Here is a 12142-nt window from a genome sequence, read left to right as displayed (position 1 = left end):
CATCAAAAACCTAGTGGATTAATATACCTACCTCAAGATGAGTGGGAGCAACTAAAAACAAACTTGTCCTTATATAGATGACATTCTTCTGACAAGTATATGTTACATGAGTCAAAGCGCTTTCACATATACTTTGATATTATAGATCTCAGAGATATTCCTTACACATGTAACAAACAGTATTGCTCTACTTTAGAGGATAATAGGAACACATAGATTATTTCCTTATGCTTCATTAAGTATAAGCCTTATATAAGTTCAAGTCTATACTAGTTTAGATATTACTTAAAATTGCAACACACTAGAGATGTCTAGATTAATGTGAAGCATCTAAAAGAGTACTAAGATATCTTTAAAAGAAACGAAAGACTTAATTTAAAAGAAGAAGTGAGAATTCAAATCGGTAGATTACTCTAAACTTTGTCATATTCAAAGATAAGAAAATGTAATTTTCGGGATATATTCTTATGTCAGTAGACAAATCTATCTCATGGAGGAGTCATAATGAACTGATAACAACAACCTAAGTCATAACGACATAATATGTTGATTAATTACAACGTTGTTGTCAATAAATGTTGTTGAATATTTATTAGTGAACTCATAAGTTATATTAAACTCCAGATAAATTATAATATTATTTTATCGAATAATATTATAATTGTGATAAAGTCAGCTACCAAGTTTTCTCAAACAGTAACAGTTTGAGATGTGCTGCATTAAATTTTGATATGAAATAATTATTCGTTTATGAACGAATTGAGGAATCTAAATTTTCGTATCGAATACATTCATGATATGCTTAAGGATCCTATAACTAAAGGTCTATTACCCATAAGTATTATGAAAGCGTTTATAATCATGAGAGGTTTATTAATGACCGCGTACAACTGCATATCGTAGTATGAATGATTAAATATTAAATTTCCTCATCAGTTTTGATTTGTATGTCTCTTAATATGTTCTGCATGCATAATGACATATAGACAATTTATTATACAAATCAAACGTTTGAAGGGCTTACTTGAAAATTTTGATCATAACTACTTAGGTTTTAAATAAGGACTGCAGTATGATTAATGGGGGTCTTGAGCTGATGTTCAATTCAATGATTGTATTTCTCTGCTCCAGTTTGAGTTTAAATCTAAAATGAGTGTTAACTCCTGATCAGGCTTATCTAATACTCATAATAAATGATTACTCGGCCAAGTGGGAGAATGTAAGACTAAATATATATAATTATATATATTTATATATGGCCATTATAATCATTTATATTATAATAGATCAAAATATTAACTATACCTTATTATATATTAGTTTGGTAATTGTTGATGGGCCATATTACCTATAATTAGCTAATAAAAGGTTTCCCCTTGGGTGTATATATAGAGAGAATAAATTAACATCATAACCTAGTCACACACACATAATAATTTTGTGTGTCTCCTCTCTCCTAAACCGGGTTCCTCTCAAGAACCCTAACACCATCCTTAACTATACATCCTAAAGGGGAACTCGATCAACCTGACAACTATGTCGTCTACATTCTTCTCCGATGTGGTTAGTACTCTCCATGCTATAACAGGTACACGTATAATTATAGGTTTATCATATTATTCATGTTTTCCATTATCACCATGAGGAATTGATCAACACTAGGATTTAAAATTTGAATTGATTACTTGTTAAAATGAATAACCAAGAGATGAAAGGTTATTTGACTTGTATTTTAAAGTGTCCGACTTGTGTTGACCCAAGTTATTTAACTGTGAGAAATCCTGTGCTTATACGTGACATAGGCTCACGGCTATATAGTAACTCCAAATATGGAACACCTATAAAAATAGGTTTAATCGAGCCGACCTCTCTGTTAACGAGGTATTTCGTATTCGAGAACAGAGAACATTAAATTGACAAAAATGTTGAGTCGGGTTTACATAATAAAAGTTTACAAAACTAATACAACTCGAGACTCGAATTTGACAAATGTCACAGTAGGCATGATGAGTCACCCACTAGGGCTGTCACGTGGTGACGCATAATGCCACCAGGTGACACGTGTCGACACGTGTTACCTTATCATGGCTTTATGCCACGTGGCAGGACACGTGTCACCCTGTCAGACCTCGTCATAGCGATATGTGATGACGTTTGGTCTATGGCCGTCGCGTATCGCGATCAGGCCTGGTGACAGATTTTTCATTTTTGACTTTTAAGTTTAAAACTTGTTATTTTTGGTCATTTATCTTTTTGAACTTGGTATTTTTGACGCGATACTTTCGTGATGTTACAATCACTTTTATTAATTTAAAACACGATCTTGTGCGAAAGCTACATTCCAAACATTTATAACACGCACACGCACACGCACATCATATGTGAGCAAAGATAATCTTACCCATAGATTCTCAAAATCACATGCATTGTTAATTGTACTTAAGACAATCATATTTGTACATCTTAAATTTTAAGAGGTCCTTCCCGTTTGCTTTATCTCTATTATATATAAAGCATGAGTTAGAAACCTTTTATATTTTAGAGGTACCAAACTCATTGCTTTAGATACAACTCTTGAAGCACAAATTTTAAAATTTCTAGGTGTAAAGATGTCTTTTAAACATCAACCCTGTGCAGAACTTTGATTTTTTAATATGTATTACATCTTTTCACATCCATCTTTATCATTTATTAAGCAATAATTACTCTTTCAACTCCTCATGTTTCTCCACATATTCCTCAAACTTATTTTTTATATATATCCGACCTTATTAAACGAGAGCTTTTAAATAACTCAATGGAAAAAAATCATAGATCCGTCACTAGATTTATGTGATTTAATTTAAACTTTGCATTTTAAACAAAAAAACAGAAAAAAAAAAAAAAGAAAGAAACAGAAAATATCCTTATATGCTTCTCCAATAAATATAACTTGACGATCCTTCTCCAATATCCTTTTATTCGTTTAACATCACTTTTATTCGTTTAAATCATTGTTTCTTGTCACAGAGTCATCATACCACATGCTTCTTCACCAATTATCTCCTCCAAATACCTGTCATTATTTCATCTTGTAAGTCCTTCAATCAATCAATCAATCAATCAATCAATCTTTCTTTCAATTTGCCCAAACCCCACTTCGAAAGACAAGTTGAATAATTCATGTTTAGACTTGACAAAAATTGGATACAAGAATTCAGAAGGTAAAACTTCTTAATCATGATAATAATAGTAGTTTATTACACCCAAAGTTAACCCAATTTTACTTATTATTGAATATATAATAAATTCATGGCCTGGAGTGCTACACGGGTCGTGTTCATATGTTGGTTGGTCCAACCCAAATATTATGTCAGACACATGAACTCAAACATGACAAGACTATTCGCGGGTCGTGACAAACATGACTTGTTTAACCCGAATTTATTATATTATACTATAATACATATATCAATTCATTCTGCAAGTCAACATTGTAATCTCTATGTATATATGTATGTATATGTATAATTATAATTATATGAGTGACATGTTCGTTAAGGCTTGCGAGCCGACTAGAGCTCGATAAGTGAAGCTCGGGCTCAGGCTCGTTTATTAATCGAGCTTATTTTTAAGCTTGAGCTCGGGCTCATTTAATCTCGATCGATAGATCTTTTTCACGAGTAGCTCGGCTTGTTTGTACCCCTAATTATAATGTGTGTTGAATTCTGTGATCTGTGATTATATGAAGTGTTTGTTTGTGTATTTTATGAATTTGTTTGATTTTATAGGTTGTCTTAAGTTTATAAACTGATATGTGTTACATTTGTCTAGTGTTAGATGAGTTTTGGTTACTGTGTGTGTTGAATAATGTGATTTATGATGAAATGAAGTGTTTGTTTGTGTGTTTAAGAATTTGATTAATTTTGTTGCATGTTTATAAGCTGTTTTAGGTTTAGGAACTGATGATATTTGTTGGCTTGTTGCATTTGTGTAAGGTTAGATGATATATTGTTATAATGTATGCTGAGTTTTGTGATTTATGATGAAATGAAATGAAGTGTTTGTTTGTGTGTTTAGGAATTTAGTAATTTGATTGATTTTGTTGTATGTTTATGGGTTGATTTAGGTTTATAAACTACTCGTACTTTTTTTTACATTTGTGTAGTGTTAGATGAGATCTCGTTTTAGGGGTGTGCAAAAACCCGAAAAAACCGAACCGAAACAAAAACTGACGGTTTGGTTTCATGTTTTTGTAAAAACCGAACTAAAGGTTTGGTTTTGGTTTTGCGTGTAATAAAAACTAAAAAAACGAACCAAACCGAATTTCTAGAATTTTATGTTTTATTTTTAGTAATTTTTAAGAATTTATTAAATATGTAACTTAAATAATTTTGGCCAAACGTATAATAGTGAATTAGCTAACAATTAACAAAATTATTTATACCTAAATTCATTATCTTCGGCCAACTTTCTTCTCGGACTAAAATTTTCAAGCTAAAATGGCAAACACGGGGAAAACCGAAACCGAACCAAAACCGAAACCGAAAGGTTTCAAAAAACTAAAAACCAAAGTTTTGGTTTTCGGTTGGTTTTAGCCCAAACCGCACCACGTGCACCCCTATCTTGTTTTGATGTGTGTTGAATTTGATTTATGTATGTGTGATGAAATGCGGTGTTTATTTCTGTACTGATGAATATTAATTATGTTAGTGTAGGTTGTTTGTAGAGCTGTAATAGTTTATATATTACAGTTGATTATGATGTTGATGTTGTCTATTGGCCACTATTAGATTGCATATTTAATAGTTACTTTTTTATCATTGATAATGAAACTGTTGGAGCTGGTTTAACATGTGTTTTAACTGTTTATTATGCTGTAGGCTGTTTGCAGGGTCATGAACTGTTTATTTTATTACTGATAGTTTTCTATGGATGCATTACTTGTTGGTGGCTGTTAAGTAAATGAAATTATTTTTGTTTATCTAGGAACGTGGAAACGAGACGTTTGTGAAACTTTACACGGGAGGTTTTGGCAACTCAGGTTTCCTGATGGCGACTCTATTGCTCAGGAGTACAGGGCAGACGACATACTGCAACATGCTTTAACTCTGCATTTTGCTTTAACATGCTCGGTTTTGAAGGATCATGTGAGAACGAAGCTAGGTTTACCGTTGGAGGCTGATTTGAAAATCACTTACCCGCTTCCTAAGCAAGTTTACGGGGAGCCAGACATTGAGTTTTTGCCCATGAGTTTTGTGACCAACGTGGATGTTTACCAGACCTGTTGAATTGTATGTTGACCGACGTTTTCTGATGTAAGTTGGGTGAAAAATATCGTTTGGTTATTAGACTAATCTACTAGACTACTATGGTTTGTGTTTCTGGATTCGGTTTCCGTTTGTAATTGACACTTTGACAGTGATGTTATATCTACCTAAGTACTCTTGATATTAATGCTTTTAGTTTAATCTGTTTGCTATCTATTTGTTACATAATAATCATATCAACTAGGATTTGAGATTTGAATATGTTACTTGTTAGAAAGAATAACCAAGAGATGAAAGGTTATTTGACTTGTATTTTAAAGTGTTTCACTTGTGTTGACCTAAATTGTTTTAACTGTGAGAAATCCTGTGTTTATAAGCGACATGGGCACACGGCTGCATGGCCGTCTCCAAGAATTAAAATACCTCGGCCGAGCCAAAATAAAAAAGGCTCGTAGGCTTTAATGAAAACTTTTTATTCTCTAATGTACATGGATAAAACTTTTATTGATCGATTTATTATAAGCATAAACCATTTTAAGCATGTAATTATCTCATAAACCATTGCAAATAACCTTATTTTTAACATCAATAAACATATATATGTAATACGTACAAAAAAGTTTGTGCCCCCGAAACTTATGTGCCCCGGCCGATGGTGCGGCTCGCACACCCTCCGAGCCTCCCCTGCACGGCTGTATAGTAACTCCAAATGTCGCACGCGTTTATTTATGAGCGTTCTCGTAAATACTGGTATTCTAAATGTATTGCTCAAGATTAAGTTATTCAAAATTTTTCTCGTATAAAAATAGGTTTAATCGAGCCGACCTGTTTGTTAACGAGGTATTTCGTATTCGAGAACAGAGAACATTAAATTGAAAAATAATAATAATAATAATAATAATAATAATAATAATAATAATAATAATAATAATTGCCAATTTAACAGTTTTTGTCTAGCTGTCTCTGAATTTCTATAAATGGCAAATATTAATCTTGGTTTTCTGTTAATCCCTCCACATGTCATTTCATATGTCCAATTATGTTCCATGAACAAGTCAACTAATTAACTGCTTCATTCATGTTTTCCTCTAAAAATTCAACATGCTTTTATTAATCATTAGACTTAATATTTAATTAATTTCCCTCTTTACATACCTATTTTATTTTTCTTTATTTACATGCCAAATCAGGATACATTGGTTCCCTTTTATTTGTTTAGCAGAAACATAGGAAAACAAAATACAAAAAACAAAAAAACAAAGATTGCCAATCTTGCATGCTGTTTTGAAGGATAACAACAAACATGTCCATTTAATCTTTATTACTTTCATCATATTTATGATGACATCATGTTCTTTTTCATGGAATTCATGATATTTTGTTTCAACAAAAGACAATTAGGAACAAGATTCATGAACACTTTATAAAATCCGAGGTTATGAAGGCATGGGAAGCAACGATTCGAAAAACTCAACACGCGAAAAAACAAGCCACCAACATATTCGGGTCAGCCCATGTGGCCCACGTGGACGATGAAGACGCTGACCAAGACGAGATTCATGCAGCCGGTGAGGTCTACAATGCAGAAAGATATTTATCAAATGGCGACTATTACACGGGCCATTGGTGCGATAATTTCCCACATGGGTTCGGTAAATATTGGTGGACCGATGGGTGCATGTATGTCGGTGATTGGTTTAAAGGCAAGACCATGGGCCGAGGGACGTTTAGTTGGCCCTCGGGTGCCACTTATGATGGAGAATTCAAAAGTGGTTACATGGATGGTGAGGGCACGTATACCGGCCCTAACGGTGACACGTATAGAGGTCAATGGATTATGAATTTAAAACATGGAAATGGTGTTAAAGAATATACAAATGGTGATATTTATGATGGTGAATGGTGTAGAGGGTTACAAGAAGGTAATGGTATGTATAAATGGAAAGATGGTAGTTATTATGTTGGAGAATGGAAGAATGGGAAAATGTGTGACAAGGGTAAAATCGTCTTTTCGGACGGGAGCATGTATGAAGGTGAATGGGATGAAGGTTTACCGAAGGGAAACGGGTCGTTTAAGTTTGCAGAAGATTGTGAATACAATGGTGTTTGGGGTAAAGATCCTGAAGAACAAGATTTAACATTGTCACAAAGTGATGATTGTGGTGTTGAACATGATCCACAACAAGTTTATGAATTTTATCTAAAAGATTGTGAGATTTCACCTCAAGATAAAGTTCCCATTTTGCCCTCACAAAAGAAACTCGCGATTTGGAGGTCGTCTAAAGGAAACGAGCCTGCAGTTAGACCACGAAGGTTGTCGGTTGATGGAAGATTGGATGGAAATGTTGATAAGGAGTTCAGTAAAATGAGTATGTTGGATGATAATGATAAAAGCATGAAATCTATAGATGATACATCATTAATAACATTATCTGATGGAAGCCCAATTAGGATTCCGAATGTTGTCAAGAAACAAGGTGAAACAATCGCAAAAGGGCATAAGAATTATGAACTTATGCTTAATTTGCAACTGGGAATCAGGTTATTGTTTCAAGTTTTAATCTTTATTGTTTTAACTTAAATAATTTCTTTTTCTTGATGGAATATTGTAGGATTGCGAATGAACCGAACAAACATGAATAGATCATGTTTGTGTTTGTTTGTTTAACTTTAACCGACAAACGATCGAACATGAATAATGAAACGAATGGACTTTTCTACTTTATGCCTGTATGCTCGTTCGTTAACTAGCTAAAAGTAATGTGTTGGTCCTAAAAAGTTATAAAACTAGACTGAATTGTAACGGGCCAAAAACTTTAAATGAGTACATTAATGATCGTAGACAGAAAAACAAATTTAAACTAACAAACGTGAATGAACGAACGAGACACGTGTTCATGTTATTTCATAAATGAACATATACGAACTTCTAAGGACTGTTCACTAAACGTTCTATTCATTTATATGTCCAAATTTTTTAAATGATATTGTGTTATTTGTAGGCATTCTGTTGGAAGACCGGGCCCCACGCCATCTTTAGACTTAAAGTCATCTGCTTTTAATCCAAAAGAAAAGGTTTGGACAAGATTCCCACCAGAGGGATCTAAATACACTCCTCCACATCAATCTTCTGAATTTAGATGGAAAGATTATTGCCCCTTAGTTTTCAGGTAAGACGGCTTAATATTTATATGTGGCAATTTTGGCCCGTTTTCTTAAACGGGTCGACTTGGGTGTGCTTTGTTAGTTTGTTACAAACAGGTTGGAAGTTGCCCAAAGTTTTAATTAATGGGTTATATAGTATCTCTAATGGGCCAAATGGGCAAAAGTCATTTTATTTCATGACTTAGTTATAGTAATCATGATTAATACTTTTGTTATTATCAAGGACAAAAAAGTAATTTTTGGGCCAACTAACACGGCCCGATCCGTTTATGCCCGAACAAAAAGTAACCCCCTCGAGTTTTTATAAAATACAGACGATAAATGTTTGATGATATCATGAACAATGTGTAGGACATTAAGGATGTTATTCAAGGTTGATGCAGCTGATTACATGTTATCCATATGTGGAAATAACGCTCTTCGCGAGCTATCTTCTCCTGGAAAGAGTGGAAGTTTCTTTTACTTGACTCACGATGACCGTTACATGATCAAAACCATTAAAAAAACTGAAGTAAAAGTGAGACATAAATCCTAGTTATATATACCAATTTATATATGTATATAGTTAATTTGTTTTATTGATGTTATGGTTGATGATTTTAGGCCATATTAAGGATGTTGTCTGCGTACTACAACCATTTTCGGTCCTTTGAACATACTTTACTCACCAAATTCTATGGGCTACATTGTGTCAAGCTAACTGGAGCTGCACAAAAGAAGGTTTATTGTACATGATACTTGAAATCACAACCTGCCCATTACTAAAGCATTATTATTATTATTATTGTTATTATTATTATTATTATTTCTTGTTATTTGTGGGATTTATGAGGTGCGGTTGTTGTTTTTTGAGCTATTGATGAATTTTGTTGAATAGGTACGATTTATTATCATGGGCAACCTTTTCTGCACGGATCATTTAATTCATAGGCGATTTGACTTAAAAGGGTCTTCACTTGGTCGGCTGACCGATAAGCCCGAATCAGAAATCCAGACCACCACTATTCTTAAAGATCTTGATCTCAAATTCATGTTTAGACTTGACAAAAACTGGATACAAGAATTCAGAAGGTAAAACTTCTTAATCATGATAATAGTTGTTTATTACACCCAAAGTTAACCCAATTTTACTTATTATTGTATATAAAATAAATTCATATCATGTAAGTAAACTTCTATAGAACATATAATGATGTCATGGCTTGGAGTGCCACACAAGTCGTGTTCATAGGTTGGTGGGTCCAACCCAAATATTGTGTCAGACACATGAACTTGAACACGAAAAGACTATTCGCGGGTCATGACGAACATGACCCGTTTAACCCGAATTTTTTTATATTATATTTTTTTTTACATTTAAATGCTTTAAAACTATATATTTATAACTAAGATTATAATTGTGTTTTAAGTTATAAAATTTAATGTCGGTTATCTTTTAACTTTCAAATTTGAGCATAAAACACCTAACAAAGACAAACGACAGATTTCAAAATAAATTAAAAAATAAACGGGTCAACCGGCGAACCTATGAAGTTGACCCTATCCCAACCTGTTTAGCTAAGCATGTTCGTGGTCCAACCCAAAACTGACCAAACCCATTTAGACTGAACCCAAACCCGTGAATTTCGTGTTTGGTTTGTGTCATGTTTTGTGTCGAGTCAAATATTCACACTCTTTGTCATGTTACATTGCCATGTCATAGAAAGAGGTAAAAGTTACATTTTGTGTAATTAACCCTTATTTCTAAAGAACTTTGTATAATATATTATCAGGCAAATCGACAAGGATTCCGATTTTCTTGAGCAGGAAAGAATCATGGATTACAGTCTGTTGGTTGGTCTTCATTTCAAAGAAACCAGTGCTAATGAATTAGGTAATGTGTCCATTTTTTTATATAAATGTGTCATAAAACATCCATATTTGTTATTATTTATAAAATTTGCAAATGATTGTGGTGCAGGTGCTTCTACATATAAAGCTCCAGATCCTGCAGGGTAATACCGTAATTCTACCATTTTTGTAACCGACCATGGGTGGGTTAAGACGGGTTGGGTAACGGGTCAAGCGTGTACCTTTTAATGTGGGTCAAAACGGGCCGGGCCTACTTGCACACGTATAAAATTGATAAAAATGTAGTTTTTTGGCATTACTAACTCTAGGTCTGATAAACGGGCTGTGTTCGTTGGTTGTTGGGTTGAACTCGAAAATCGTGTTACACATGACACGAGTATTCACAGGTTGACACGAACACGACCCGTTTAAGTTAACGTGTTTGCAGGTTCAGTCCGAAACTGGCCCGAACCTGTTTAGACTAAACCCCAAACCGACATTATTTAGCATGGTACCATTGCAGGGCTAAACTGGGAATTAACATGCATGCACGAGTCGAAAAGATGGAAAGAAAGAATGAAATGGAACTAATTGGTGAACCAACCGGAGTATGTTATGATGTTGTAATGTTTTTTGGCATCATAGACATACTTCAAGATTATGACATCACCAAAAAACTCGAGCACGCGTATAAATCCTTCCAATACGACCCCACATCAATATCTGCAGTTGATCCTCGACAATACTCTAAACGTTTTCGTGATTTCATCCTCAAAATATTCATAGAAGACGACGCTTAGATTATGGTAATTATATTAACTTGGCAAATATGTGTTTGTTTCATACTAAAATTTTTCCATAATTGTACCAATGTTTCTTGATTGTTGATGTTTCTTGAATATTTTGTTTTATAAATGTATGGATGTTGTATATTGCTTGCATTGTTGTGTGTGTGATCAAGGGGGTCTTATGTTTTTACCAAGAATTGGACACTGAAATGTAAATGCATGGTTATTGGAGTTTAGACATTAACAGATGTCATGGTTTAAAATAATGGTTGGTAATTTTAGTTTGTTCATGTTCATCTATCTTTCAAGTAAAAGAGAATTGTCGTAGTTTAACATTTAAAACAAAACAAATTCCCATCTCTAAGTGTTAAATATGTTTGGTTATGTGGGGTGTAACCCGCCAGAACCGGATAATTACCGAAGCACCGGTGGACAACTCACCAACTCTATTTGAACCTATCGGAACCCGCATCCACATCCACTGGCGACGGTGTTCCCATGAACCCACGCCCCCCTGCACCGTCTTCCAACCTCAACATGCTACTATCTTTCAACACATGCTCAAAAGTCAAACCCGCTTCTCTTACCCCAGTTGGAGTAACCAAGGGCCGACGGCGGTGAACCCACATTACTCGTGATACCCAAATGGGGAACCCTATTAAAGAGTAGAATTTGACAAAACAAATGACTAATAGTAAAATTTAAAGATTACTATTTAAAGAATTATATGTTTTATTTACGCTATTTTAAATAATATCATTTCTAAAGCCACCTAGAAAAACAAAACCAAAAGTAAACATTTTGCGACTTTATGATGAGCCTTACAAAAGAACTTTTAATTTGCTCATTTGGTGATAAATACGTATTACGTTATCCGGTCATCAAGCCCAGTCAGATCACGCGACCTAATACAATCGAACTAGTCGGCTTTTAAAAACGAGACCTAATACAATCGAACTAGTCGGCTTTTAAAAACGAGAACATTGGTAAGAAACTAAAAATCAAGTGGGTTAAGCCAGTTGGACCACTGGCTTATTTTACGAGATACGAAAATTTATGGGTTAAAATGTGTAGCCCCAAATACAACTGGCTCTAAAAAGCAAGGAGTGA

At 34.0% G+C, this 12142-nt stretch overlaps 1 protein-coding gene across 1 annotated transcript; it reads left to right on the top strand.

Moving 5' to 3' along the window:
- Nucleotides 1-6594: 6594 nt before the first annotated feature.
- LOC143545751 (phosphatidylinositol 4-phosphate 5-kinase 4-like) lies at nt 6595-11388 on the top strand. Its single transcript, XM_077037579.1, has 7 exons — nt 6595-7790; nt 8252-8419; nt 8766-8931; nt 9018-9134; nt 9292-9485; nt 10187-10408; nt 10768-11388. Exons 1-7 carry the CDS (start codon nt 6688-6690, stop codon nt 11042-11044), a joined length of 2247 nt encoding a protein of 748 aa, XP_076893694.1. The 5' UTR covers nt 6595-6687; the 3' UTR covers nt 11045-11388.
- The last annotated feature ends 754 nt before the right edge of the window (nt 11389-12142 follow it).

The sequence above is a fragment of the Bidens hawaiensis genome, unplaced genomic scaffold, assembly GCF_021521415.1.
Source record: "Bidens hawaiensis isolate Kalapana, Puna unplaced genomic scaffold, B.hawaiensis_p1.1 tig00014033_1, whole genome shotgun sequence".
Taxonomy (NCBI): Eukaryota; Viridiplantae; Streptophyta; class Magnoliopsida; order Asterales; family Asteraceae; genus Bidens; species Bidens hawaiensis.
Note: the sequence above shows the minus strand (reverse complement) of the source record. Positions and strands in the feature narration are given on the sequence as shown.

What these genes read in the sequence shown, in the direction of transcription:
- LOC143545751 (XM_077037579.1), top strand. Translation starts at nt 6,688, where the DNA reads ATGAAGGCATGGGAAGCAACGATTCGAAAAACTCAACACGCGAAAAAA. An exon ending in TTAAAAAAACTGAAGTAAAA is followed by an intron (nt 8,932 to 9,017) that starts GTGAGACATAAA and finishes TGATGATTTTAG; the next exon opens with GCCATATTAAGGATGTTGTC. An exon ending in AAAGCTCCAGATCCTGCAGG is followed by an intron (nt 10,409 to 10,767) that starts GTAATACCGTAA and finishes GTACCATTGCAG; the next exon opens with GGCTAAACTGGGAATTAACA.